We start from the raw sequence: 24,669 nt of genomic DNA on the forward strand, positions 1-24,669 counted from the left end.
AATTATCTACAGAACACTGTTTATTTCAAGTCCAAAACACAAATTACTCATTTTTCTTAACAGACCGCATTAATTTTTACTACATGAATACTTAGGGTTTCTCTATTCACAAGTACAGTTTATTACTAGACTTTAGGCTTGAATGATTCATATATATAGATATCAGTTTACTACAGAGGACATGTACTTTTAACATTTTTTGTTTAGAAAATATTTTAGATAAAAACACAAAGCATTTACCAACACTCCACAACCAGTCTTCAGCAAAGATTTGGCTGAAGATAACTTTCTACAAAACACTCCAAGGCTGAATAGAATGTAGTATTTTACATACTTTAGCTTATTGTTGCAGTTAAAAGCTCCCCCTTGTTTGATGGCTGCTGCATGTATCTACAAAGCAGAAGTCTTTTAACTGGTGACTTGTTAAATAACATTGCCTTTTTAAGTGAACTTGTCCCCAGCCCGGAACCTAAGTAGTCATAATGAAATAAAGTAATTGATATATGAGGGGCTTTTAGTAAGGGCTTTTTCAACCTAATAAAATAATAATTTAGTATCTATCAGTGCAATATTCTTTTACTGTTTTGTGTTCAATAACCACCTGGAGTGCTATTATGTCTAGTATAATCAGTTGGCATCAAAATAGAAAGTAAAAAGATGTACATTTAATATACCAATTCTTACCTGAATAATCTTGGATTTCTGGAGAACGTTCCACAAAGTGGAATTTCTTCCTAAAGTTATGCTGAATGTGGTACAATGTGTACAACTTGGTTAACCAGTGCCTGCTTTTCATTTCCAAGATTTTTCCTTATCTTGAATCAAATGCACAATCTTACAACTGTATCATAATGCACTGGCTTACAGTTCTGTATATAAAGTCCAACTCAAGCTTATTTTGGTTTATTGTACATGCTTTATTAAAATGGTACTTGTATTTACAGTATCTGCAGAAAGAGTCCCTTCCAAGGCCTCTCACACACATTCAGACACATCCATACTGACACCCACTCCACAGCCCCATGCACCCACACCAGTGAGATGTGGAGGGTCAGACTCCTAAAATTAGGCAGCTGTTGGGGATAAGAGTTGATTTGTTTTTCAATTTTTTTGAAAACAGAAAAGCACGGGGGAATGCATTTGGCCATTACAATGCTAATTGAGTTTGTGTATATTACATATATGGCAGTTAACACTGTAATATTCCTTTTACATTCTATATACACAGAATGGTATCAAGGTTTTATGGTCAACAGAATATTCCAACTTCAGTCTTAATGCTGCTTGTAGTGATTTCTGAATTCATTATAGGGGCTTTCCCTAAAAATAATTCAAGTCTATGTTAAGTGAAATAAGGCACAATTAATATTGATTTGATTTAGGGAAAGGGAAGGAAAGAGAAGGGATAAAAACTGGTTTCAAATGATCTTTCTGTTGGGGATCTAGCTCTGACTTAAACCCACCTGAAATTCCTTCTCCTAATTTCCAAAGATTTCTTTACAAAGATATTTTTCTTTTCCCTGACAAAGCCAAGAAGAAAAGTTTGGGAATTCACATTTTAATGTTTCAGTAGCCTAAACTACTCAAATTGATGTGTACCCCCACCTCCCCTGATCAGGTCGCCTCCCTCACCCATGGTAAAATAAAAACACAGTATGTGACACAGGAGTCCCTTGATGTTTCTTGAGGAGATCTGTACACTTGAGTAGCAAATACGTATCTGGTTGTCTTCAATATATTTTAAAAAGAAAGAAAGAGAAAGAAGAAAGGAAAGAAGGAAAAAAGGAAGGAAAGAAGTAATATTGTGACTTTCTTGCTCTTTAAAAAAATCCCTGTCTCCTTCTTTTCAGGATGATGAAGCCCCACTAGACATTACAAACAACTGCAACAAATGAGTTTGGCAGCATAAATAATGTCTAGTTATTCAAATCTTCATAGTGAGATTAATTTATCTTGTACACAATTTGTTGAATGTTTTTCGCAGAAGGTGAATCAAACCCAAAGACTCTGGACATTCTGTGAAAGGGAGTAAGAATTGCAGTTCTGAAGGCCCCTGACTTTGGTTGTTTACAAAGTTCAATCCTGTTTATTGTGATCCTTGGTATCTTCTTCATCTGTATATTCTGATGGTTCTTCTCCTGGTTTTAGGAGTCTGCCTACATAATCATATTTTTCTGAAAGATACATCAAAAGAAAATCAGTGGTGATCAAATTTGTTTCACTATTCCATTATACGGAGAAAAGGCATTTGTTTTAGAATCATATAAAATATGATTATTAGAATATTATCTAAATATTCTAAAATTGCTTCACCATGGCTGGTCTTTATACACATGTAAAGCTTGAACAAAAGAAAACAGGATTAGGGAACTTATAAGGCTTGGGAATTCTTTGCAAGAGGGTGTTCTGTACCAGTGATTCTTAGTTGGATACTGCATCAGAATCACTTGGAGATCTTTTTTAAAAATGAGTAAGTCCAGGACCCATCTCAGTACCCAGCCAAATCAGAACAGCTGTTCCAAGGGACCCAGGGGTCAGATAAACAGCTGGGACAGCATCACACAAGTGGTAAAAACTGATTTTATGAGGGCATAAGAAAGGGGAAAGATATTTTTTATCTACATTTCGAGTGTTAAGACCTGTAAAATCATTTTGGAATAAATTACAGTATTGAAATCAGTAATCAACTCAGTTTTAAATATAAGCCTGTATTTTTAAAAAACTAAACCTTAATGAAGAAGCTGACTGTAAGCATCACAATTTTTATGAGGCTTAGAGTTTGTAACAAGTCTTTTTTTAAATATTGATTTTCAAAATAATTATCACATGTAACAATCATATTTTTATTTAGCTATTTTTTGCAATTTCTTTTTTTGGACAAGTCTCACTATGTTGCCCAGGTTAGTCCTTGAACTCCTGAGCTCAAGGGATTCCCATCAGCAGCTAGGACCACAGGCATGTACCACTCCACCCAGCTTTAGCTATCTTTAAAAATATTATCAAATAATGATGGCAATGAAAACAGATGACATCCTTAGGCTCTTAAAGCATGTAAAATAGTATATATTTTCTTTGAACAAATATTTAATTTTCCAAAGAATCCAACAAAATAAAAATACCTTTAAACTGCATTTCCCATTCTCGAACACTCTCCATTTGTACTGCATTCAAATCTGAGAGATCATCATATTCATCTCTAAGTGCATCTTTATCTAGGCAAAATGTGGCCAGTCCTCTGGAGGCATCCCTACCAGCAAATATTCCATATGGACCCGCTGGAAAAAAGAAAAGAAATTATTTAGATCACCTAACAATATTTTAGAATGTCTCAAAGGAAAAAGTAAAAAAACAAACAAACAAACAAAAAAACCCAACAAAGAAAAAAACCCCTCATAATTCACATTTGTATATACCCTTAATTTCAAAACATGTACAGATACTAGATGGAATAAGAAAAGAAATTTGTTGGAAATCTGCCTTTTGACCAAAGTAAAGCTTTTCACTTAGATCTTAAAACCCTCAATTTCAATTACTTCAGATACCCCCAAACTTATATTCAAAATGAAGACTGTGAGGTAATGAGGGAGAAGAAGAAACTGAAGTGGTTAGGTTTAGAAGCCAGTCTGCTTGAGGGGAAATAATGTTTACTGGTTGCTGTTAATAGTGGCATCAAAAAAATAAAAATAATCAACAGAACATCATGTATTATGTAAAGACTCAGCTGAACTGTGAATCTGTAACATTTTTCTTTCTGCTATCCTTATGAAGGTTGTAATCCTATGAAGAAAGAGACTGTATCATCTTTGTGGTCCCAGTGACTAGTTCAGTGCTCAACACGCATTTAATAAATCTTTGCTGAGTGGTTTAATAAAAAAAGACCCATATTCAAAATAAATCATCTGACTACCATAATATATATACAATGATCTATATAAACTAGGAAAAGTCATTAAGGAAAATAATAGCTCTTACTTGTCATGACTTTTGGAAAACAGAGGAAGTAGCTATAAGGAATAATTCTTCTGGACTGACACATTAAGCAATAATTAGCATTTTGTCCAAGGAATTGGGTACCATTCTCTCTGAGGAGAAATGGCATGACTGATGTGTTGACAAAAACCATTCCCAAGGTTTGTCCTTGAGAACAGCAATTTGTTCATCAATTGAGGATTTGTATCCTCAATGCCTAGCACTGTGTCTGGCATAAAGTAGGAACGTAATAATTTTCTTCCAAATGACTTAGCTGTAGTTCCGAATAAAAAGAAACTCAAGATTCTGTAAACAGATTAACTTATGTAGGCAAAGACACTATTATGAACAACAACAACAGAGTGGTGAAAAACAGGGCTTATAAATAAAAGAACAAAGTATGTTCTGATAAGTAAACAAGCAGAAAAAACTAGAAATTCCTTGATTTTTAAATGAGCGAAATGATTATATTCATATATAAAAGTATTTAGGAAACTGAAAGTTATGTGTCAAAAAGTCTCTGTACCTTCTGAGAGTAGAAATTGAGGTTTCACTTAAATAGATACCTAAGCATTTATGAGTATTAATTTGAGTTGCTAACAGCACTGTACTATAAAGTTAACCAGATGTGAAATTCATTCTCTGAAAAGTTTACTGCATGGAACTAGAAGTAGCATTAGCAATAATTTTAAGAGTAGCATTAATAGGTATTGATACAGTAACATTAAAGTAAAGCTAACAGTTCCAGTAAAGTACATTTGTATTCTGCTTTTCTTATTCTTATTGCATTTTCCATATTGCTACTTGGTATCACATGACTATCAACAATTATTTATCATTGAATGGTTATATATTATCCCACTGAATGGATGTGTACCTGTAATTTATTTAATCAGTCTATTAACATAGGCTACCATTTTATACTTTCAAATGTGTCTTCTATATAAGAATATGGAACACAATTTACCACTGGCCAATATTCATAACCTTCAAACTTTTTCTGTCATCTCAACTGACATTCAAAAGGGTATTAACCAGGCCAGGTGCGGTGGCTCATGCCTGTAATCCCAACACTGTGGCAGGCTGAGGCAGGTGGATCCCTTGAGGTCAGCAGTTTGAGACCAGCCTGGCCAACATGGTGAAACCTCGTCTCTACTAAAACTACAAAAATTAGCCAGCTGTGGTGGTGCACGCCTGTAATCCCAGCACGCCTGTAATCCCAGCTACTCAGGAGTCTGAGGCAGGAGAATTGCTTGAATCCAGGAGACGGAGGTTGCAGTGAGTTGAGATCATGCCACTGCACTACGGCCTGGCCGACAAAGCAAGACTCTTTCTCCAAAGAAAAAAAAAAAAAAAAAAAAAAGGGTATTAACCAGTTATGCCTGTGTGTGTACACGCACACGTGCGTGCAAAATTCTACATGCTTTGTGGCAATGGGTGTTTTCAGGAGGACAAGGAGAGAGACAGAGACAGAGAACTAGTGTGTTTAAAAATAAAATTTTCTAAGAAACAATGATAAAAAAAATCTATAAACATTATATTTACCCTTAATGCTGACTAGACCAATGCTTATAAACTTAAAAAAGCAAAAAGTGAAACATACAAAAGGAAAAATAAAACTAATAAAGGCCATAACAATCTACAAATGGAAAATTATAGTTTCAATTTTTAAAAGAATTTTCCAGCAACCTCACTTTTCCCTCAGAGTTTCCCAAAGTGGAAGGGACAGACTGCCTTCCCCATTTGGCAGATAAAAAACAGGAGCGGAGGCATTCAGTGTGATTTGCCTAAAATTACTGACAGAACTGGGAGTACTATTTCCACTTTCCTAAATCCTCCAGTGTACCTCAAGAAAACACATAGAAGACTCACAAGCCCAAAGATGGAGTAACAACCATGAAAACTGGAGCATTTTACTACTTACAAAATTTCAAGGGAATGAAAATTTTAGAATACTTATTAAATCAAAATGGAAGAGAATTAACAAAAAAGCTCTACTTAATAGCTTTTCTTAGCATTCTATTATAGTATTTATCTCCATGGCCTGCAAACATTAATCTACTTCAGGCACTTCAGAGTATAAGCCATAAAACACATTTAAATGATACAAAGGAGAGAAGATAAAATCATTATAAAAACAGCAATCAGAAAGCCCTCCATCTTTGAGTATATTAATATATACCAGTGCATTCTCTATTAATTTCTCTACCAACTTCCCTAAGAAAGCTTCAACACTGAATGAACAATAATAATAAAAAATTTCATAAAATATGCTCTTTCTGGGGTACTGGGGGTAGGGAATGATTGACTTGGTAAGAGTGAACTTGAGTCAACAGTTAATAATCCAAGCCAAATTCCAGACAAATGATGTTCTGTTGACTCTTGAATAGAAAAGAATAATTCAGTGATTAACATATTCCCCCACTCCCTAAACTATATTAAGCTGTCTTCTCCATATGTTTAGAATTTCCCTCAGGAAGCATTTAACTTCTGCAAAGGTCTTTTTAGTAATAGTTTTCTATGCTCTTTCCTGTAAGACCATTAAAAAAATTTTTTTTGTTGTTTTTTGAGACAGGGTCTTACTCTGTCACCCAGGCTGGAGTACAGCGGCTCAATCACATTTCACTGTGGCCTCCACTTCCTGGGCTCAAGTAATCCTCCTGCCCTAACCTCCCAAATAGCTGGGACTAGAAGCATGGCCCACCAGGCCTGCTTAATTTCTTTTATTTTTTGTAGAGACAAGGTCTCACTATGTTGCCCAGCTGATCTTGAACTCCTGGCCTCAAGCAATCCTCCTGCCTTTGCCTCCCAAAGTGTTAGAATTACAGGCCTAAGCCACCACGCCCAGCCTTCTGTAAGGCCATTAAAGAATATAACATTAGGAACTAAAGTTGGAACTGGATGGGTTATTCTGAGGAAGGATTTGAGGTCTAATAAAAGGAGATTTCCCTGCATTCATAATACAACCAGGAGCTTATCTGAAAAGTCAGCAATACCTTCCCATTCCGTTATCCCCTTACATAAGAAACCTAAATATTTACCAATTCTAATATTTTGGTAAGTATACTTGGCTATTCATAATACTAAAACAATAGGGAGCTACCCAAATAAAGCAAATTTGAAATGGTTTAAGTCTGTTGCATGGTATAATTTATTTATTTATATTAGTATTTTTTTTGAGACAGAGTCACACTCTGTAGTGTGATCTCAACTCACTGCAACCTCTGCCTCCTAGGTTTAAGTGATTCTCCTGCCTCACTCAGCCTCCCAAGTAGCTGGGATTATTGGGTGTGGCACCACGCCCAGCTAATTTTTATATTTTTGGTAGAGAGGGGGTTTCACCATATATGGTGGCCAGGCTGGTCTTGAACTCCTGACCTCAGGTGATCCGCCTGCCTCAACCTCCCACAGTGCTGGGATTACAGGCATGAGCCACTGTGCCCAGCCTAATTTATTTTTAAAAAGGCTAGTTTACATGATCTGGTTATTTTTATTATTAAGGCTCATTTAGACACTAACAGTTCAGTAGTAACTAGAAGAATTAAATTCTGTTGCTTTATCAAATATTAAAATATAATGCTGATCCAAAAACAGCCTCCCAATTTTAAGCAAATTCGTGCTACAAAAAATGAACAGCATTATTCAGTCAAAGCAAATACTCTGAAATGTACTTACATAACAAATATTCAAGGACATCATTTTAAAGATAAATTTTATTTCAAAGCTATTGTTAAATATACCAACAAGAGGCAGGCGGATCACGAGGTCAGGAGATCGTGACCATCCTGGCCAACGCGGTGAAACCCAGTCTCTACTAAAAAATACAAAAAATTAGCCGGGCATGGTAGTGGGCGCCTGTAGTCCCAGCTACTTGGGAGGCTGAGGCAGGAGAATGGCGTGAACCTGGGAGGCAGAGCTTGCAGTGAGCTGAGATCTCGCCACTGCACTCCAGCCTAGGCGACAGAGCGAGACTCCATCTCAAAACAAACAAACAAAACAAACCCAACATGAAGTACTATACTAGTCAGAATTCAGATTTCATTTAGTTTTTAGTGTCAATCCAACTTGTGGTCAAGATATTTTAAAGTTCAATACACCTATTTGTTACCGTATCCTAAAACTGCTTACTTTAATACAATCAGTTAGAATGAGGTGACATATTCTTGAAACGGCAACAACATATGCTCATTGTAAAATGTTTTAAATATTAATTTAATAAACAGAAAATTCCAGGAGGAAGTAAATATGTAGTAACAGGTAATTTTGTGATTATTAAGATGATTATATAGCTACCTTAGTGTTTCTAAAGGGATATTTTAATTATTCTCAGTTTAAAAACCGTATCTCTCAGAGATGAACTTTAATTAATTAAAGTTTATCAACAGTGCAGTTTTCAGGCCTGTTTTGACAATAATCTTTTGTGATTATAAATTGAGTAACTAATAACACTTAGTATTGGGTAATTTATTTCAAATAAGATTATAATGAGCCTATCAACAAATGAGGCAATATGTAAAAGTGATTAACTGAACTAATAAATTTTTTTTATGCTTAGGTCCAGTAAGTCCCAAGACTTTAAGAGAGAATGCAGTATGGTAAAACTGAAATAATACCTCTCAAGAAGACAGATACTTGGGTTCTAGAGGATCCACTCACAATCAGCAAGTCTCGATTTCCATAGTCCTTAGATCCCTCAAATATAAATTAGGAAAATTATTTTACCTGCCTAAAGTTGAGACCAAACTAAATAATCTCTTGAATAGTATGATTCTATAAGTGACTGAAAGTGCAATCTTGCTTCTGAAATTTGAGCTACTGTCAAAAGCTCTCAGCAACATTGTGAACTGAGCATATGGCCTTAACTCCAGGGTCCATGGGTAGGCTGGGGTAAAGAAAAGACAGAAAAATTAAAAGCCCAGGCCTGTGCCACTTATGGGAGTGGGGCCTGAGTTTATGCAACCCATGCAGAATGAAAATTCCAAGGCGAAAAAATAGTATGAACTCAAATATCTTAAGAATTAATGAACACTAAAGATAATACTTCAAGTATTAGGAAAAAGAGATTATTCCCCTGTTAGGGAAACATGTTGGGACAACTAGATAACCTTCTGTTAAAAAACACAACCCCTTGGGAGGCCAAGGCGGGTAGATCACGAGGTCAGGAGTTTGAGACCAACCTGGCCAAGATGATGAAACCCTGTCTCTTATACTAAAAATACAAAAATTAGCCGGGCACGGTGGTGGGCGCCTGTAATCCCGGTTACTCAAGAGGCTGAAGCAGGAGAATTGCTTGAACCCGGGATACGCAGGTTGCAGTCAGCCGAGATGGCACCACTGCACTCTAGCCTGGGTGACAGCAAGATTCCTTCTCAAAAACAAACAAACAAACACCCACCACCCCACCAAATTTGGACTCTAATTTCACATCTTAAAGCAAAATCAATTTCAAATGGAACTAAAAAACTGAGACCTCAGAAGTACTAAAAAAACTACAGATTTTTAAAAACAATTTTAAGTGCATAAAGTCTTTAAATATAATACATAACTTAGCAGCCATAAAAGAAAAGATAAATTTGAATACATAAAACCAAAACTTTGTGTGGTTCAAAAAAACACCATAAATAAGTAAAAGGACAAACTAGAAAAAATATTTGCAGCAAAGGCTGATTTACTTTATAAAGAACACCTAAAATCTGTAAGATCAATATGATGATTGAAAAACTGCAGCAAGGCTGGGCGCAGTGGCTCATGCCTGTAATCTCAGCACTTTGGGAGGCTGAGGTGGGCGGATTGCCCGAGGTCAGTTCGAGACCAGACTGACCAACACGGAGAAACCCCGTCTCTACTAAAAATACAAAATTAGCTGGGTGTCATGGCGCATGCCTGCAATCCCAGCTACTTGGGAGGCTGAGGCAGGAGAATCGCTTGAACCCAGCAGGCAGAGGTTGCAGTGAACCGAGATTGCATCATTGCACTCCAGCCTGGGCAACAAGAGTGAAACTCTGTCTCAAAAAAAAAAAAAAAAAGAGAAAAACTGTGGCAAAGGATATATGAATAAACAATTTGTAGAAAAGGCATCATAAATGACTCAATTTTTTAAAAAGAAGTCCAACCTCATTAAGTAAATGAGAAATGTAAATTTAAACAAATATTGAGATACCATTTTAACCTCTCAGACTGACAAAGACCAAGAAGCTTAATACCACGTTTTTGGCAAGAAGTGAGAAACAGGCATTTTCATCAAGTGTAAATTGGTCCAACCTCTCTGAAGGGCAGTTTAGAAACAAGAATCCAAATTAAAAATATCCATACCCCAAGCCTTGGTAATTTTATTTCCAGGAATTTACTTTATAATCATAATTTTACACACATGTGTAAAATGACATGTACATATTTATTGCAGCATCATGCAATAACAGGAGACTGAAAACAAATGTTAACAGTGGACTGTTAAATTATGACTTATTCATAAAATAGAATATTATGCATGTATTCAAAAGAATAAGATGGCTCTCTATACTGATGTCAAAGGCTCTTGTGATATTAAAATATTGTGAAGGGTATGCATAGTATACTATAATTAGTGTGGGGGGAAAGGAAGATATCCACATGCTTGTACTTGCACCCAAAATAGCTCTAGAACAATACGTAGACTGGTGCTTTGCTGCTATGGAAGGGAACATGGTGGCTGGGACTAGCTGTGGGAAGTAGACTTATTTTTCACTGTATATCCTTTTGAATTTTCTATTTTGAGCATGTATTAATTTAAAAAATCATTGTTTTAACTTACGTGAGGCCCTATTTCGCAACATACCCAAAGCACTTTACAGGATCTCTTTCACAACTTAGGGCTCATGGAATTTTACAGGAAATACTCCAAAATTAAAAAAAGTAACTACTGAAGATAATAAGTTCACAATAAAAAATATAAACTACATGAAGAAACAAACCATCATGGAGGAGTGGGCACATATAACAGATACAGAAGCAGATTAAAGAACTCAAGTAAATTTGCTTAAAATTATTAAGAAATGGTACATAAGGAAAGATTAAGAGACATTAAGAATAGAATGAAAACCTAATGTATATCTATTAACAGTTCCAGAGGAAGGAACAGAGATAATGGAGGAGGCAATAAGTAACAGCAAATTTTCTGGGGAAAAAAAAAAAAAAAAAAAAGGACAATATATCCACAGACTTGAGTTTGGTACATGGTAAATAAAATCAAATCCATACCTGGACAAATCCTAGTAAAATAGCAAAACCCCAAAGACAAAAAGATCTCAACTACAACCAAAAGGAAGAAAAAGATTAATAAAAGTAAAGAGAAACTACAAGCCGACTCCTCACCAACAAGTGGAAGACAGTGGCATAACGCTACTGAAGAGTTGAGGTATAATAAGGTCAATTTACATTTTTTTTTGAGACAGGGTCTTGCTCTGTCACCCAGGTTGAGTGCAGTGGTGTCATCAAGGCTCATTGATCTTCTGGGCTCAAGCAATCTTAATACCTCAGACTCTTGAGTAGCTGGGGCCACAGGTGCATGTCACTATGCCTAGCTAATTTTTTATATTTTTGTAAGAGACAGAGTCTCGCCATATTGCCCAGGCTAGTCTTGAACTGCTGGGCTCAAGCAGTCCTCCCACCCTGGTCTCTCAAAAATGGTAGGATTATAGGCATGAGCCACTGCGCCTGGCCCAATCTACAATTTTATATTCTAAACCCAAACTATTATTCCTGAGTGAGGAAAAATAAAAAATTTTTTCCTGCCAGTGAAAAACTATAGGACACACCTCACTAAAATAAAAAGTGAACCCCAAACAAAGAAATGAGATGCAAGAAACAACAGTGAATTAAAAAAATAACCATGTTAGTAAATTTAAACAAGGACTATATTAAAAAGATAATAATTTCATCAATTTTGGGGTGGAGTTTGAAAAAATAAAGTGAAACTAAAGTCTAATAGTGATACTGTTGAAAACAGGATGGGGGAGGAATCAGAGTTAAAGCTTTCTAACCAGGGCCTCAACATATGACTATGTACAACGCAGGGGATACTATCCATATTTGTAGTCATGGCAGTTTTGCTTATTTATTAAGAAATAATCTGTCAAATGTCAGTAAAGTATCTTAAAGAGGCAGCTTTTTCAAATTGACACTAAAATGATGTTTGGCTAAAATTCTTATATTGTTCAGAAGCATAGGATAGTCATCTATAGCAAAAACTTAAGGAAATCACTAAAAGGACAGAAATAGAATACATCTAAATCCGTAGAGGAGAGAAAATGGAAGAAATAAAAAAATCAATCTGAGAAGGAAAAATAGTGGGAAAAGAGGCAAAGAAAAGTAAGGTGAAGAGAAATCACAAAATAAGATGATAGAAATAAACCTAAATACACCCGTAATCACAAAACATATACACTAATTAAGCTATTAAAGGACATAGTGCTAATATTAAATGAAAAAAATCCAGCTATATGTCATTAATGTGAGAAAAATAAAACAACACAGATTGACTAAAAGGGATGGAAAATGAAATATTGTGTTAATACTAATCAGATAAAGGCTGAAGTAAAATCTGAAAATCAACAGTGTTAAAGATGTTTCTAGTATGATCAGTTCTAGATCTACTGCTAGATGGCTTTGCTCGGTATAGAAAGCATAGTAACAATCTCACTTCAGAACATTCTCATACCCAATCTTTGTATGGCTGGCTCTGTTAGGTTTTTGCTTAAATGTTGTGCCCTTTTTCTCGAGAATCTAACATAAAAAAGGTAACCTTGCTTAGCCACTTAATCTAAATAAAGTCCTTTGTTACCCTCTATTCCCATTCTATTAATTTCTTTTATAGCATATTTAATTACAGATTATAATTACATACTGAAATACTTGTTTACTGCCTCTTCCTTAATAGACTATTAACTCCATGAGGATAGGAACACATCTGTTTTGAAGACTCAGTTAACTCCATTTCTCATCTCTTAAGCTTTTACTGTAATGAAATCCAGGGAAGTCTTCCTCAGTATTTAAAAATGGAGCTGAAATCCTATTATTAAAGATCCTGAGACTGGATATAGGCTCCAAAAGAATACAGGAGTTATACAGTCATGTCTGTCTTGGGTGCACAGGGAAAGGAGTGGTCTATGTCAGAGTGTTGAAAAAACAATTAAAAGAACTTGAATGGCTAATTCCAGATGTTATTAAATCTACTCCTTTCTTCCACCCTGAATAACAGCTTCTGGTTTCAAGCTATCCTTTTATAATATGCTTTAGGATTTAACACAAATACGATTCCCTCAAAGATTAAAAACAACGGGATGATGTTGAATTCAGAGCCAACTAAGTAGTTATAATAGAAATAACTAGTAGAAATTTGAGCAGAATATAAAAAATCATCAGAAAACCTAGCTAATCCTTTTATCTTACTGGTAGGTAATAGATGCATATGGGCATTAGCCCAAACAACAAAGCCAGTTGGCTTCAAAGCAAGAAGCTGGGATGAGAGGTGGGTAGTGGCAACTTTAGGACATCCATGAAGAAATAGGTAAGATTGGGTCCAGTTTTTATGATGCAACTCTGCAAACACAGAGTTTCCAATTCTGCAAACTAAAGTGTTAAATAAAAGTGAACAAATTGAAGATAAAGTTTAAAATGGAGGAAAAACACTTCAAGGTACATGTGTTCTTTTCCCCAACCTCCTAAATATTAGGCATCTCATGGGGTTCTTCTTACGTGACTTTTTTCTTTCAGTGGAATTTAAAAGGTAAGTTGGAAAAAATATAGCTTTGGTATATGTCAAAGAATACTCTACCTGGAGTAAGGGAGCAGCAGTATTGCAAGGTTCAACAACGCAAAATAAACTATCAAAAAGTCAAGTGTATAATTTTTTGCCATTCCAAAAAAATAAAAGCACTGTTTTGGTAAAGTTCCATTGCAGTAATATTAAATAAAATTGTTAAAAATTATACTAGCTGTTTGAGTCTTCAAAACTTATGATTCTGTAAACATGTGAAACTGAATAGACTATGTTGTAATACAATGGGAAGGACTGAAGCTATGAAAATCTGGATTTAATTTTTAGTGTTGCCACCTACTAGATATGTGGCTTTGGGCAATCTCATAGGGCTGTTTGAAAATTAGCGATACTAAGCTCAATAAATGGAGTTTCCTCCTTCTCCTCCTCTGACCTTTAGAATCAATGTTGTTTTCAACAACTCTCTGGGAAGACAGAAATACTCTAAGAGGTGCCTTGTTAGTGCAGTAGGTGGCACGCCAGTCTCACAATATGAAAATATACAAAGTGCACTGTCCAAAATGGTAGCCATGGCGGGCTCAGCACTTTATATGTGGCTAGTGTTACTAAGGAACTCAATTTTTAATTATATCTAATTTTAATTAATTTACTTTTAATTAGCCACTTGGGGCCACCATTTTGGGCAGTATAACATAAAGCCATAGAAGCATTTTTTTTTTTTTTTTTTTTTTGAGACAAAGTCTCATTCTGTCATCCAGGCTGGAGTGCAATGGCGAGATCTCAGCTCACTGCAACCTCCACCTCCTAGGTTCAAGTGATTCTCTTGCCTCAGCCTCCCCAGTAGCTGGGATTACAGGCACCCACCATCATGCTCGGCTAATTTTTTTTTGTATTTTTGTAGAAACAGGGTTTCGCCATGTTGGCCAGGCTGGTCCCGAACTCCTGACCTCAGGTGATCTGCCCGCCTTGGCCTCTCAAAGTGCTGGGATTAAGGCATGAGCCACCGTGCCTGGCCTTTATTTTTTTATTTTTATTTTTAGTAGAGATGGGGTTTCACCATGTTGGCCAGTCTGGTCTCAAACTCCTGACCTCAAGCGATCCGCTTGCCTCAGCCTCCCAAAGTGCTGGGATTACATGCGTGAGCCACTATGCCTGGCCGAAAGGCATGTTTTTTTTGAGGCTTTAAATCCTTGGATTTATGGGAACCAGGGAAGAGTATAAAGAAAAACAACAGTAAGATTCTCTACAAGTTTATCACAGGATGCAGTTTACTAGAAATAGTATAGATAAGCTGTGTGGTAATATCCATCTGGATTTATTAGACATACATGTAATCCAAGCCAATTTACCTAAAATACCTAAACCTCAGACTCCCCACCTGTAGAGCAGGAATACTTACCAACTTCACTGAGGAATTATGGAGATAAAAAAATTAATGGATCTGATATTGTGGGTGCTTAACGAATCTGGTTTTCTTTCTCCTCCTGTATTCAGTTTTTTACATGACCAAACTTTCCTCACCTGCTGGCCAAGTGCCTGATCTGTTACTAAATTTAATATTGGCAAATACAGTTAATGCCAACTGTTTGCCAAAATGTGTATACTCCACCAAATTACACTGTCAATATTTAATTAAGACCCTGAACTTTAAAAATGTATGGCTAAAAATAAACACATGTTTAGCATTATGGAAAAATCTCACAAAATTTAATCCTAAAACCATTATTGTGAAATTAGGGTAGATATTCGCTAGGCATAGAAACTAACAATTACTGCTTCTGAATTATTCTGCTACAAAACTGCTTAATTTATGAGGATGAAAATAAAAATTAAAAGCAAAACTGAACTTGTATCTGTTTTATAGCCAGAAATTTGGCTTTAAGATTTTTTGAAAAGTACTACTTATTACATTTTCTATTAATATGCAATATCAACATATTCTAAGCCCATAAAATGATCTGGCTTTCTTTAAGGTTCCTTTCAATAATAAAATATTCAAATATCTGTTAGGTTGTTGATCAACTGTAGAATACTAACTGTATATCACTCTTAGGCTCTTCAACAGAACCTAGGAACTGGCAGAAACTAATCTAAAACTGACTTCTCCATTGTAATATCAAGAGCCTCCCTCAGTGCACATACCATAAAAAAGCAATCTACCACCTATGACTCTTAATTTTTAATTTTTTTTTATACCGAGTCTCTCTCTGTCGCCCAGGCTGGAGTGCAATGGCGCAATCTCGGCTCACTGCAACCCCCCACCTCCCGGGTTCCAGCAACTCTCCCTGCCTCCGCCTCCCGAGTAGCTGGGATTACAGGCACCCGCCACCACGTCTAGCTAATTTTCTTGTATTTTTAGTAGAGACGAGGTTTTGTTATATTGGCCAGGCTGGTTTCGAACTCCTGACCTCTGGTGATCCACCCGCCTCGGCCTCCCAAAGCGCTGGGATTACAGGCATGAACCACCACGCCTGGCTTTAATTTTTAATTTCTATCACAGAACAAACATTTGCCACTGGAGGCTGCCAAACTGTTTCTATGACTGTCCCTCTTAGCTATTTTCAGATACTGCCAAGGCATAATGTGTGAGGACTAATACGATTCTTTGTACTAATACTTTGTTTTCTTCAGTGGCAGTTCAGACAGGGTACAAAAGCTGATCTTTTAGCTGGGTAAGGTCTATATTAAAAATTTAAACCTGTACAGGATTTCTAATCACTTAACACATTTTAATACCAATGGGGGAAAAGCTTGAACTAGGTATAAAATGCTGTCTAAATCCTTGATTTAAAAAAAATTTACTTCGCTTGGCCTGTTTAAATACTGTACTTTGGCCCTGTTCTCTTGTCCCACGTGTGCTTAAGTAAACAAAAATGTATTAACCATTTCAGATGATATAAGTAGGCAGACATCTTGTGTTCACATTTATGTAACCAGAAGCAAAAACTTTGTAAGCTACGTATTTACTTGGTTGGATTAAATGTGTATATATACACGGAAGTACAAACAACTAAGAAACAAATTACATAATTCAACACCAAAAATCTCCTATTTCTTATCCCTATTCCAATGAACAAACTACAAACCAAAGCACTTCTAAAATATCTTCTAGCTATCAAGCACTGAAATCAGAAGTATAAATTTTTAAGTGTCAATAAATCTTACACACTTACAGATTAAATTAAGGAGAAAACCAGCTTATTTCCAGACTGCCAACCCTATGACTTTAAGGCTTGGATGTACTCTCTCCAATAACAGGTCACTTTAGGTCTCTAATTTAATTATTTATTCTTATTGTAGTCACCAGTTTTTTTTAAAGCTTAGTATTAATCAGTGCACAACCAGGATGCACAATGTTGCTCAACTGTATGATATACCAACAGGTTCCATGAGTCTGGGGTTTATTAACATAATCCAAAATGTATGCTACAACCACACTGTAAAAAAAAGGGCGTCTAAATCAACTACCCTACACAAAGTTCCCTGAAAACAAAGTTCTCTGAAAACAAAGTTCTAAAAATCTTTAACTTGCATAACTGGCACATGGGGGTATAAATCTACAACTCTTCTAAGTTTTTTCTCCTTAGTTCTTCTGCTAAGTGAAAACACAAGTCATTATCAACGTGTACTTGAAAAGAGAAAAAAAAAGAAAAAAGAAACCAGAGACACGCCTGCTGGGTATAGGAGCTCCACCCCCAAAACTCAGGGTGAATATCCTTACCAGTCTTTAATAAGCTCTGCATTCTGGTCTGTTCTCATCCCACATACCTTGTTAATCATGGAAAGCAACTCCGAACTAAAACTGGTTTAAAGAGAGTCTGAGGTGTTGCTTATACGTCTGGACTTCAGAGACTGGAGAGTTGGGACTTTACATGCTCCTAAACGTGGCCTTACGGAGCAATACAGCGAGGGAAAAAAGGAGATCAGTGGCCAAAAAAAAAAGGGGGGCAAGGAAAAGAAAACTGTGAATTACAGAGCCCAAAACTTTAGTTTAGGTCCCAACTTCAGAAATCTCCCTTCCCTGGTGCCCCATCCATCCCAGGAATCAGGAGACTCAAAAAAGGTTAAAGGCCAGCGTTGACCTGTGACAACTAAAACGATTTTGAAAAATCCAGCCAAAGAAACAAACAAAAAAAAGGCTGCGAGGAGAAATGGGATGGAAGAAAGATGAATGCTGAGAGCTGGTCTCCGGGGCGCCACCGGGGACCCTGGTTTCGGGGGGAAGAACTGGAGGTGCCCGTAGCTGCGGGGGGGCGGTGTGTGTGTAGGGGCCGGACGGGCCGTCCCAGGTGCGGCGGCCGAGGCGCGGGGGTCCCGGCGACGAGAAGGCTGGGCAAACTAACCCGGTGCCCAGAGGCCTCCCCGTCCGAAGGGGGTCGTGCTTCAGCTGCAGGGGGTCCTTCCCCTCCCCTTCCAACTCCTCACCCGGGCCGTAGAACTTGCTGCCTTTGGTCACGTCGAAGACTTTCCCATTGACCGCGAGCAGGATGCGCGGGTTGCGGGAGCCGTCGTACTGGCGCAGCTGCTCCAAGCTGAAGTCCCGCTTCTTCATGCGAGGCAGAGAAGCGGCGGGGCTCTCCTCGCCCGCCCCGGCCCCAGCCCCCAGACCCCGCCGCCCCCAGCGCACCCACAGCCGGTAGGCCCCCAGCAGCACCAGAGCCACCAGCGCCACGTTCAGCAGCATTTCCCCGCCCCCCGTCAGAAGCGCCAACGCCGCCGCCGCCCAGCCTCCCCCTTCCGCTGCCGCTCCCGCGCCGCCTGGACTCTCGCTGCCGCCGTCGTTGCTGCTCTCGCTGCCACTCCCCAGGGTGCCTAGCTTCACGTCCCCATCACCAGCCGCCATCACTGCCCGCCAGCGCCTTCCTCCTCCTCCCCGCCCCCTGCCCTCCCCAACCCCACGGCCGGCCCCGCCCATCTGGGGGGCCTCCCAGCCAATAACGTGAGGAGAGGGGGCGGGGTCAGGCCGGCTCCTGATTGGGTGTTGACGGGGTAACGTTGTCTCGGATCTCTCCCGCCCCCTCCCTTCTTTCGCTGGCCGCGCACGCGTGCGACGCCCCGCCCACCTCGCCCCACACTTCCCTGCTCTCACTCCAAGCCTCCGCTAGGTTAAGCAGACGAGCCGGGCGGGTCTGAAGAAAAGATGCTACGACGGCCGCGCGGACGCTCATGGGCGGGGCGAGACCACAGCGCGTGCGCGGGCTCCTGAGCGCCACGCGCTCGCCTTTCGTCCGTAACCCCTGCGGGAGGCACGCCCCGCCCAGTCTCCAGGCTCTGCGCGTGCGCCCCGGAATCGCTTCCCTTCCCAGGCCTGGGTTCGCGTCCGCAAACTCCCGCCTCCTTGCGCTCCCCTCGCCCGGGAGCTTCACGTGCGCCTTGGCGGCCGCGGGGGCAGGTCCGGGCTGGACGCCTGGCGGAGGACGCGGGCAGGTGGCTTGTGGGAGGCTGGGGCATAGTTGAGCTGCAGGGCGCAAACCGATGAGGGGCGTCTGCTTTTCCCCAGGGCGCCGTCGCTTTTGTCGGGAAACCGGCAGCGTAGGCGCGCAGACCGGGAAGCGGCAAGAAGATTTGGCGACGAGCTGGGGTCTTCCTGGAACGGAGAGAAAGCACGGAACCCGCACCGGGCTTCTCTGGCATCGGCAGTCTACGTGCTCCTCGCGCTGGCACCGAGCAGCCACTCCCCGCTGGGTTTGGCAAAGGCTGCTCTTGTAGAATTTTAAAGGATTTAGAGTCTCATTATTCCTTGAATCATAACTTCTGCGGCCGTAGGGAAGTGGACAGGTTGAGGTGGTCTTTCTATTCGTCATTCACTCTTATTTGCAGGTTCCGTTTCATGTACTTGGCGTCTTTTAGCCTCTCACACCTTGAAATTCTGGTGTGAAAAAGTGACGTCTGAAGTCTCACGCACTCAACTCGTTTGACGAACTCGTTTGACGTGTTCTCTCTTGCCCTTTGTTGTCTGTTGTCTTGAGTCTCAGAATAGGTTTGAACCTTTCACTGTCGGTTTTGGAGGAGTCACTGAGGATATTGACGGGGCAAGTGACAGGGTCGACACTCTTGTAGAGAGGTTGTATAGCAACCGGGTGTCTGAAGGATTAGAGGCTGGGGAAAGAGTGGGAAAGCAGTTAGTAGGCTAGGGTATTTGTGCGTGAGGTGAGGAGACTCAGAGCTAGGGGAGACATTAGAGCAGGGGTTGGCAAACATTTTTTGTAAAGGGCCCGATCATATTTTAAGTCTCTGCCTTAACTACTCAGCTCTACCTTGTAACGAGAAAGCAGCCATAGACAATACTTGAATGAGTGTAGCTGTCTTCCAGTAAAACTATGGGCATTGAATTTTTAATATAATTTCAGGTATGAAATATTCTTTTGATTTTTAAGAAAATCGTTGAAATACGTAAATTTTTTTTTTTTTTAGTTCTGGAGAGGTGCAAAAACAACTTATAAGCCATATTGCTGAGCCCTGCATTAGAGGTACCTGAGGGAGAGCGACACAATTGGTAGTAAATGACCATATACTCTATCCTTCAATATGGAACACTTTTGGAAGTAAAGTAGGGCATTAATAATTATAGCCAGAGAACAGGAGTTATATCAGTTTTATGCCAGGCAAACCTAAAGGAATAGTCACCTTAAGGTTAAGGGTTAGGAGAAGTCAAAATTGCTTTAGGACTTGGTAACAGAAAATGGGAGGTGCCAGTGATGGAAATAGGAAGATAAAGAAGAAACTGGTTTTGAGGAGAAGATAGCTGTAGCAGTCCCAAGAGCCGTATACAGTTGAGACAACATTGATAGGAAGGAAGAAAGCACCCCAGAAGCAGTCCACTCCTTATATCTTATTGACCAGAACTGGGCTATTAGCTGTCCCTAAAGCAGTAACAGACAAGGAGCATGGGACATCCGTGATTGCCTAGTGTTTATCTGGCTTTTTTAGTTCTTATTCAGGACTGTGTTGAGCATTGCGGGACATTTACCATCTCTGGTTCCTTCCAACTAAATGTCAGTACCACACCTCAGGCATTGTGACACCGTAAATCAACCGTTTTTCCCTCCCACCCGCCAGAGGTGTGGTACTGGTTGAGAACCAGTAGCTTAGACCCTCAGGATTTACCCTGGGGCTGAATTAGTGTGTGTAGGTTTCTTTTCCAATTGGTTTGGAGGGAAGAGAGGAATTGGACAGTATTAAAGTTCTGCTGTCAAGGAAGTGGGGTGGGGAATGTTGGGTAGCTAACCAACATTGGCTGCCACGTGAAGTAAAAAAGTTTTCCTTTATATCCTTGATAAAATAGTGTCTCGACTTCTTCACACTTGAAGCCTTCCCAAAACCCCAGCTTTTTTGATTCTCATTGTAAGCCCCTTGAACTGGACTAGTTGGAAGTTCTTATTTTCCACCCTAAGTAACAAGCTCTTGTCCCAGTAGGATACTCTTGCTTTGAGTACTGTAATAACTTTCCAATTGGTGACTTGCCGTCAGTCTTTTCCTATTTCATTCCTACACGAAGAGACTAGAACTGTGTTCTGATTTCCTTTGCTCAGACACCAGTCTCCAGGGGTGCTCTGTAATTTGAAGAGGACAACTCAGAAAGCACTCAAGAGCCTCCATAAGTCCCTGAGTGGCTTCCCTGCCTTCCCGTTCCCCAGCAAACAATCCCTTGGATACCCTCTATTAAATGATACGTTTCCCCTTACGATACCTAGTCCTTTGCCCCATATATGCTATGTGTATTGCACAGTCTAGGACTTGACTCATGCTGTTTCCTCACGGAGCATGCCCTTCTTATTTCTAACCATACAAATTCCATGACCTATCCATTCTTTCAATTCTACTTCCACCTGAGGCGTCTATCAGCCCACATTAACCTACCTTCTTTGAATTTCTGTGTGTTCCTTACCTGTACCACCCATTTTGGCTTTTATTTTATGCTCTTCTTGACTATTCTGTTATTGAAACTGTCCTTTAGATCCCAAGGTTTCTACTTTTTCCCTGTGGATGCTTTTTTATTTTTTTTATTTTTGACTTCTTTCTACCCTCCTTTTCCTCTTACATCCCTGCTTTGCCTAGAGGACATCTACAAGAATCGTCATGTACATTCTTTTCTCCTGTTGTTAGCTTTTTTCCCCTGACACTTCATCTATTTACTGATTTACTTGTAAATCTCTGGAAGATATTAGTACTAGCCACCAAATATTTCTATTTCTTTTTCCACACACGTAGATTTGGATTTCCCTACTCCTTTTACCTCAAGAATGGCCAATGAAATGTGATTGGAAGTGACTTGTGTCATTTCCAAATAAAAGCTTTAAGAGCCTGTGGACATTTATCCTGCGCTGTTTCTTCTTGCCAACAGTGATGAAATATTTTAATTATCTATTGTCCCATGACAAAGCACCTTAAATCTTAATGGTTTAAAACAGTCACCATTTTATTATCTGTAACAGTTTTATGGGTTGACTAGGCTCATGGACAGTTGTCTAATCTTGCTCAGGGTCTCTCATGTGGTTCCAGCCTGGTATTGTTTGGGGCTGGAGTTTTTGGAGGCTCAACTAGGTTGCTAGAGTAGCTGAGCTCTTCTATTTACCCATGCCATTCCAAAGACTCTCTGATTCGCATGGCTTCTTCAGCAGAGTAGCCTGACTTCTTTCTTGCATGGTGGCTTAGGATTCTCAAATGCAAAAAAAGCAAAAACTTCCAGGTTTTGTAAGTCTTAGTTCTGGAAATGACATGTTGTATTGGTAAAAGCAGTTACAGGGCCAGCTCAATTTTAAGGGGAGAGGAAATAAACACTTGATAGGGGTGGAGGGAGAGTGACAAAGAATTTGTGGCCATCTTTATTACAAAAATTTTTGTCAACCACAGAGTTACAGGAAAATGTGGCCATCTTTAATCACTACTCCAACGATGTTTCACATTGAGTGGGCTTCTATCAGCCAGGGTCTCGGAGATAGGACAAAGTGGAAAACAGCTCCCAAATAACATACCTAGGTATATGAATAAGAAATACATCTCTGCTGTCCTGAGTCACTTAGCTATTTGGAGTTGTTTGGTATCAACTTTTGCATACTAATATAAAAATTGGTACTGGAAGTAGGGTGGTGCTATAACAAAAATCTAAAATATGAGTCACTGACATATATAATAATTGAGTTAGAAATATTAGTGGTTGGTTGTTAGGCAGCATCCAGCTTTGACTCACTTATGCATTTCCCAGTGAACCTAGCTCAGAAGTTTGCACCATGATATTCAATAAATAATTCTTAAATAAGAGAGATTGTTTCTTGTAATTTTTCCCTATTTTAGGGAAAAACTATTTTTTTTTTCCGTATCACATTTTTCTTGAAACGTTGGAGTGCCACGAACATATCATTTGATGCTCTGTTTGAGTGCCACCAGTGAGTTTCCGATGTTTAAGTTTGGCTCATGGGCAGCCCACCTTCTTCCTCTCCACTTTCTCTTGGGAGCCATCCTGCTCATGGAAAGTGTGCTTTCTCCTCTGCTACCTCACACAAGTTTCAAAGGAGCTTGCTCCTGCCAAGGGAGGCTTGGGGTAAGCCAAACAGCATCAGCTCCCCGGGGGAAGGGAAATTTCAGGTTTGGAGCTAAGTTCACTTCCAGGGAGTGACAAAGCCTGTTTGAACTTTAATTCACAGAGTAAAAGAGTTCAATGTTGGCCATTAATGATTTGGACTTTAACATGAAGTTGGTACTGATTACTTTCGGCCATAATTTAGAAGGACAGAGTGATTTAATCTCTGAACTTTTAATTTCTCTCTGGAAGATTAATACTGGGAGAGGGTTAAAATCAAATTGAGAACATCTTGTTGGTTCTTAGTTATTAAAGTATTTGATCACATTTTAGAAATTCTGATAACTTTGGGCAAGCTGACAGGACATAGTTTGAGATGGCGATAGAACATATTGTGAATTACAGCCTTGGATACAGAATAGCATTGGAACTGATTTAATTGATAAATTGTTCTGACCCATTCAGGGCATTTTGGGGACAGACTCTACAGTTTACTAGTGGCCCCAGGACATCCTACAAAAGAGGTAAAATCAGTATTGGAGAAGTGGTCTCATGAAGATGGGAGCACGACTGCTACAATTGACTGCTGACTTCTCACCCAAGGAAATAACTGTATCCCAGCCTGATCTCAGTGGATAAGCCCACAGGGTTAAGGTAATGGTCTTCATACTTTTGCTGACACACCCCTAAAATAGTTTTTAAGTTGACATGTAAAATATTTTGACCTTAGTGGCAAAACATGTAATTTTTTGCATAATATAAATGTGAATATTTTAAAATAAAAAGGGTTATGTTACCTAAAATGCAATCTAAATGAAATCTAAATCCATAGAAAAGGAATACTCACCATCATTTATTTTCACAGAAATTTTACATTATGCCTTTTCCTATTTGAATTTGTATTTTCATTCTACTTCCCTAACATAATTTTATTTTAATGTATTTTGTGCCCAAATATATTTTATTGCTTACTTTATTATTCTTTTCCACAATAATAAGTTGTTTATAGGCTGGGCATGGTGGCTCACGCCTGTAATCCCAGCACTTTGGGAGGCTGAGGTGGGTGGATCATCTGAGCTCAGGAGTTCGAGATCAGCCTGGCCAACGTGGTGAAACCCCTGTCTCTACTAATAATACAAAAATTAGCTGGGTGTGGTGGTGGACACCTGTAATCCCAGCTACTTGGGAGGCTGAGGCAGGAGAATCACTTGAACCTGGGAGGTGGAGGTTGCAGTGAGCTGAGATCATGTCATTGCACTCCAGCGTGGATGACAAGAGTGAGACTCTTATCTCAAAAAAAAATAGTTTGTAATTTAAAAAAATTCCCATGACTATAAGGTTCTAAATGTCAGAAATTTCTTTTGAATGGAGTTATCATTACAATTATTGTTAGTACATAATAATCATACCTACATTATAAATTTTT

General features: G+C 39.0%; 1 protein-coding gene across 1 annotated transcript; it reads right to left on the bottom strand.

Moving 5' to 3' along the window:
• Window positions 1-893: 893 nt before the first annotated feature.
• On the bottom strand, window positions 894-18,604 carry PGRMC2 (progesterone receptor membrane component 2). Its single transcript, XM_019025792.4, has 3 exons — window positions 18,149-18,604; window positions 3,120-3,275; window positions 894-2,174 (listed from the first exon to the last, which is right to left on the bottom strand). The coding sequence occupies exons 1-3, from the start codon at window positions 18,564-18,566 to the stop codon at window positions 2,077-2,079; spliced, it is 672 nt and encodes a 223-aa protein (XP_018881337.4). The 5' UTR covers window positions 18,567-18,604; the 3' UTR covers window positions 894-2,076.
• Between the last annotated feature and the right edge of the window lie 6,065 nt (window positions 18,605-24,669).

This window comes from Gorilla gorilla, chromosome 3 (assembly GCF_029281585.2).
Source record: "Gorilla gorilla gorilla isolate KB3781 chromosome 3, NHGRI_mGorGor1-v2.1_pri, whole genome shotgun sequence".
In the NCBI taxonomy this organism is placed as follows: Eukaryota; Metazoa; Chordata; class Mammalia; order Primates; family Hominidae; genus Gorilla; species Gorilla gorilla.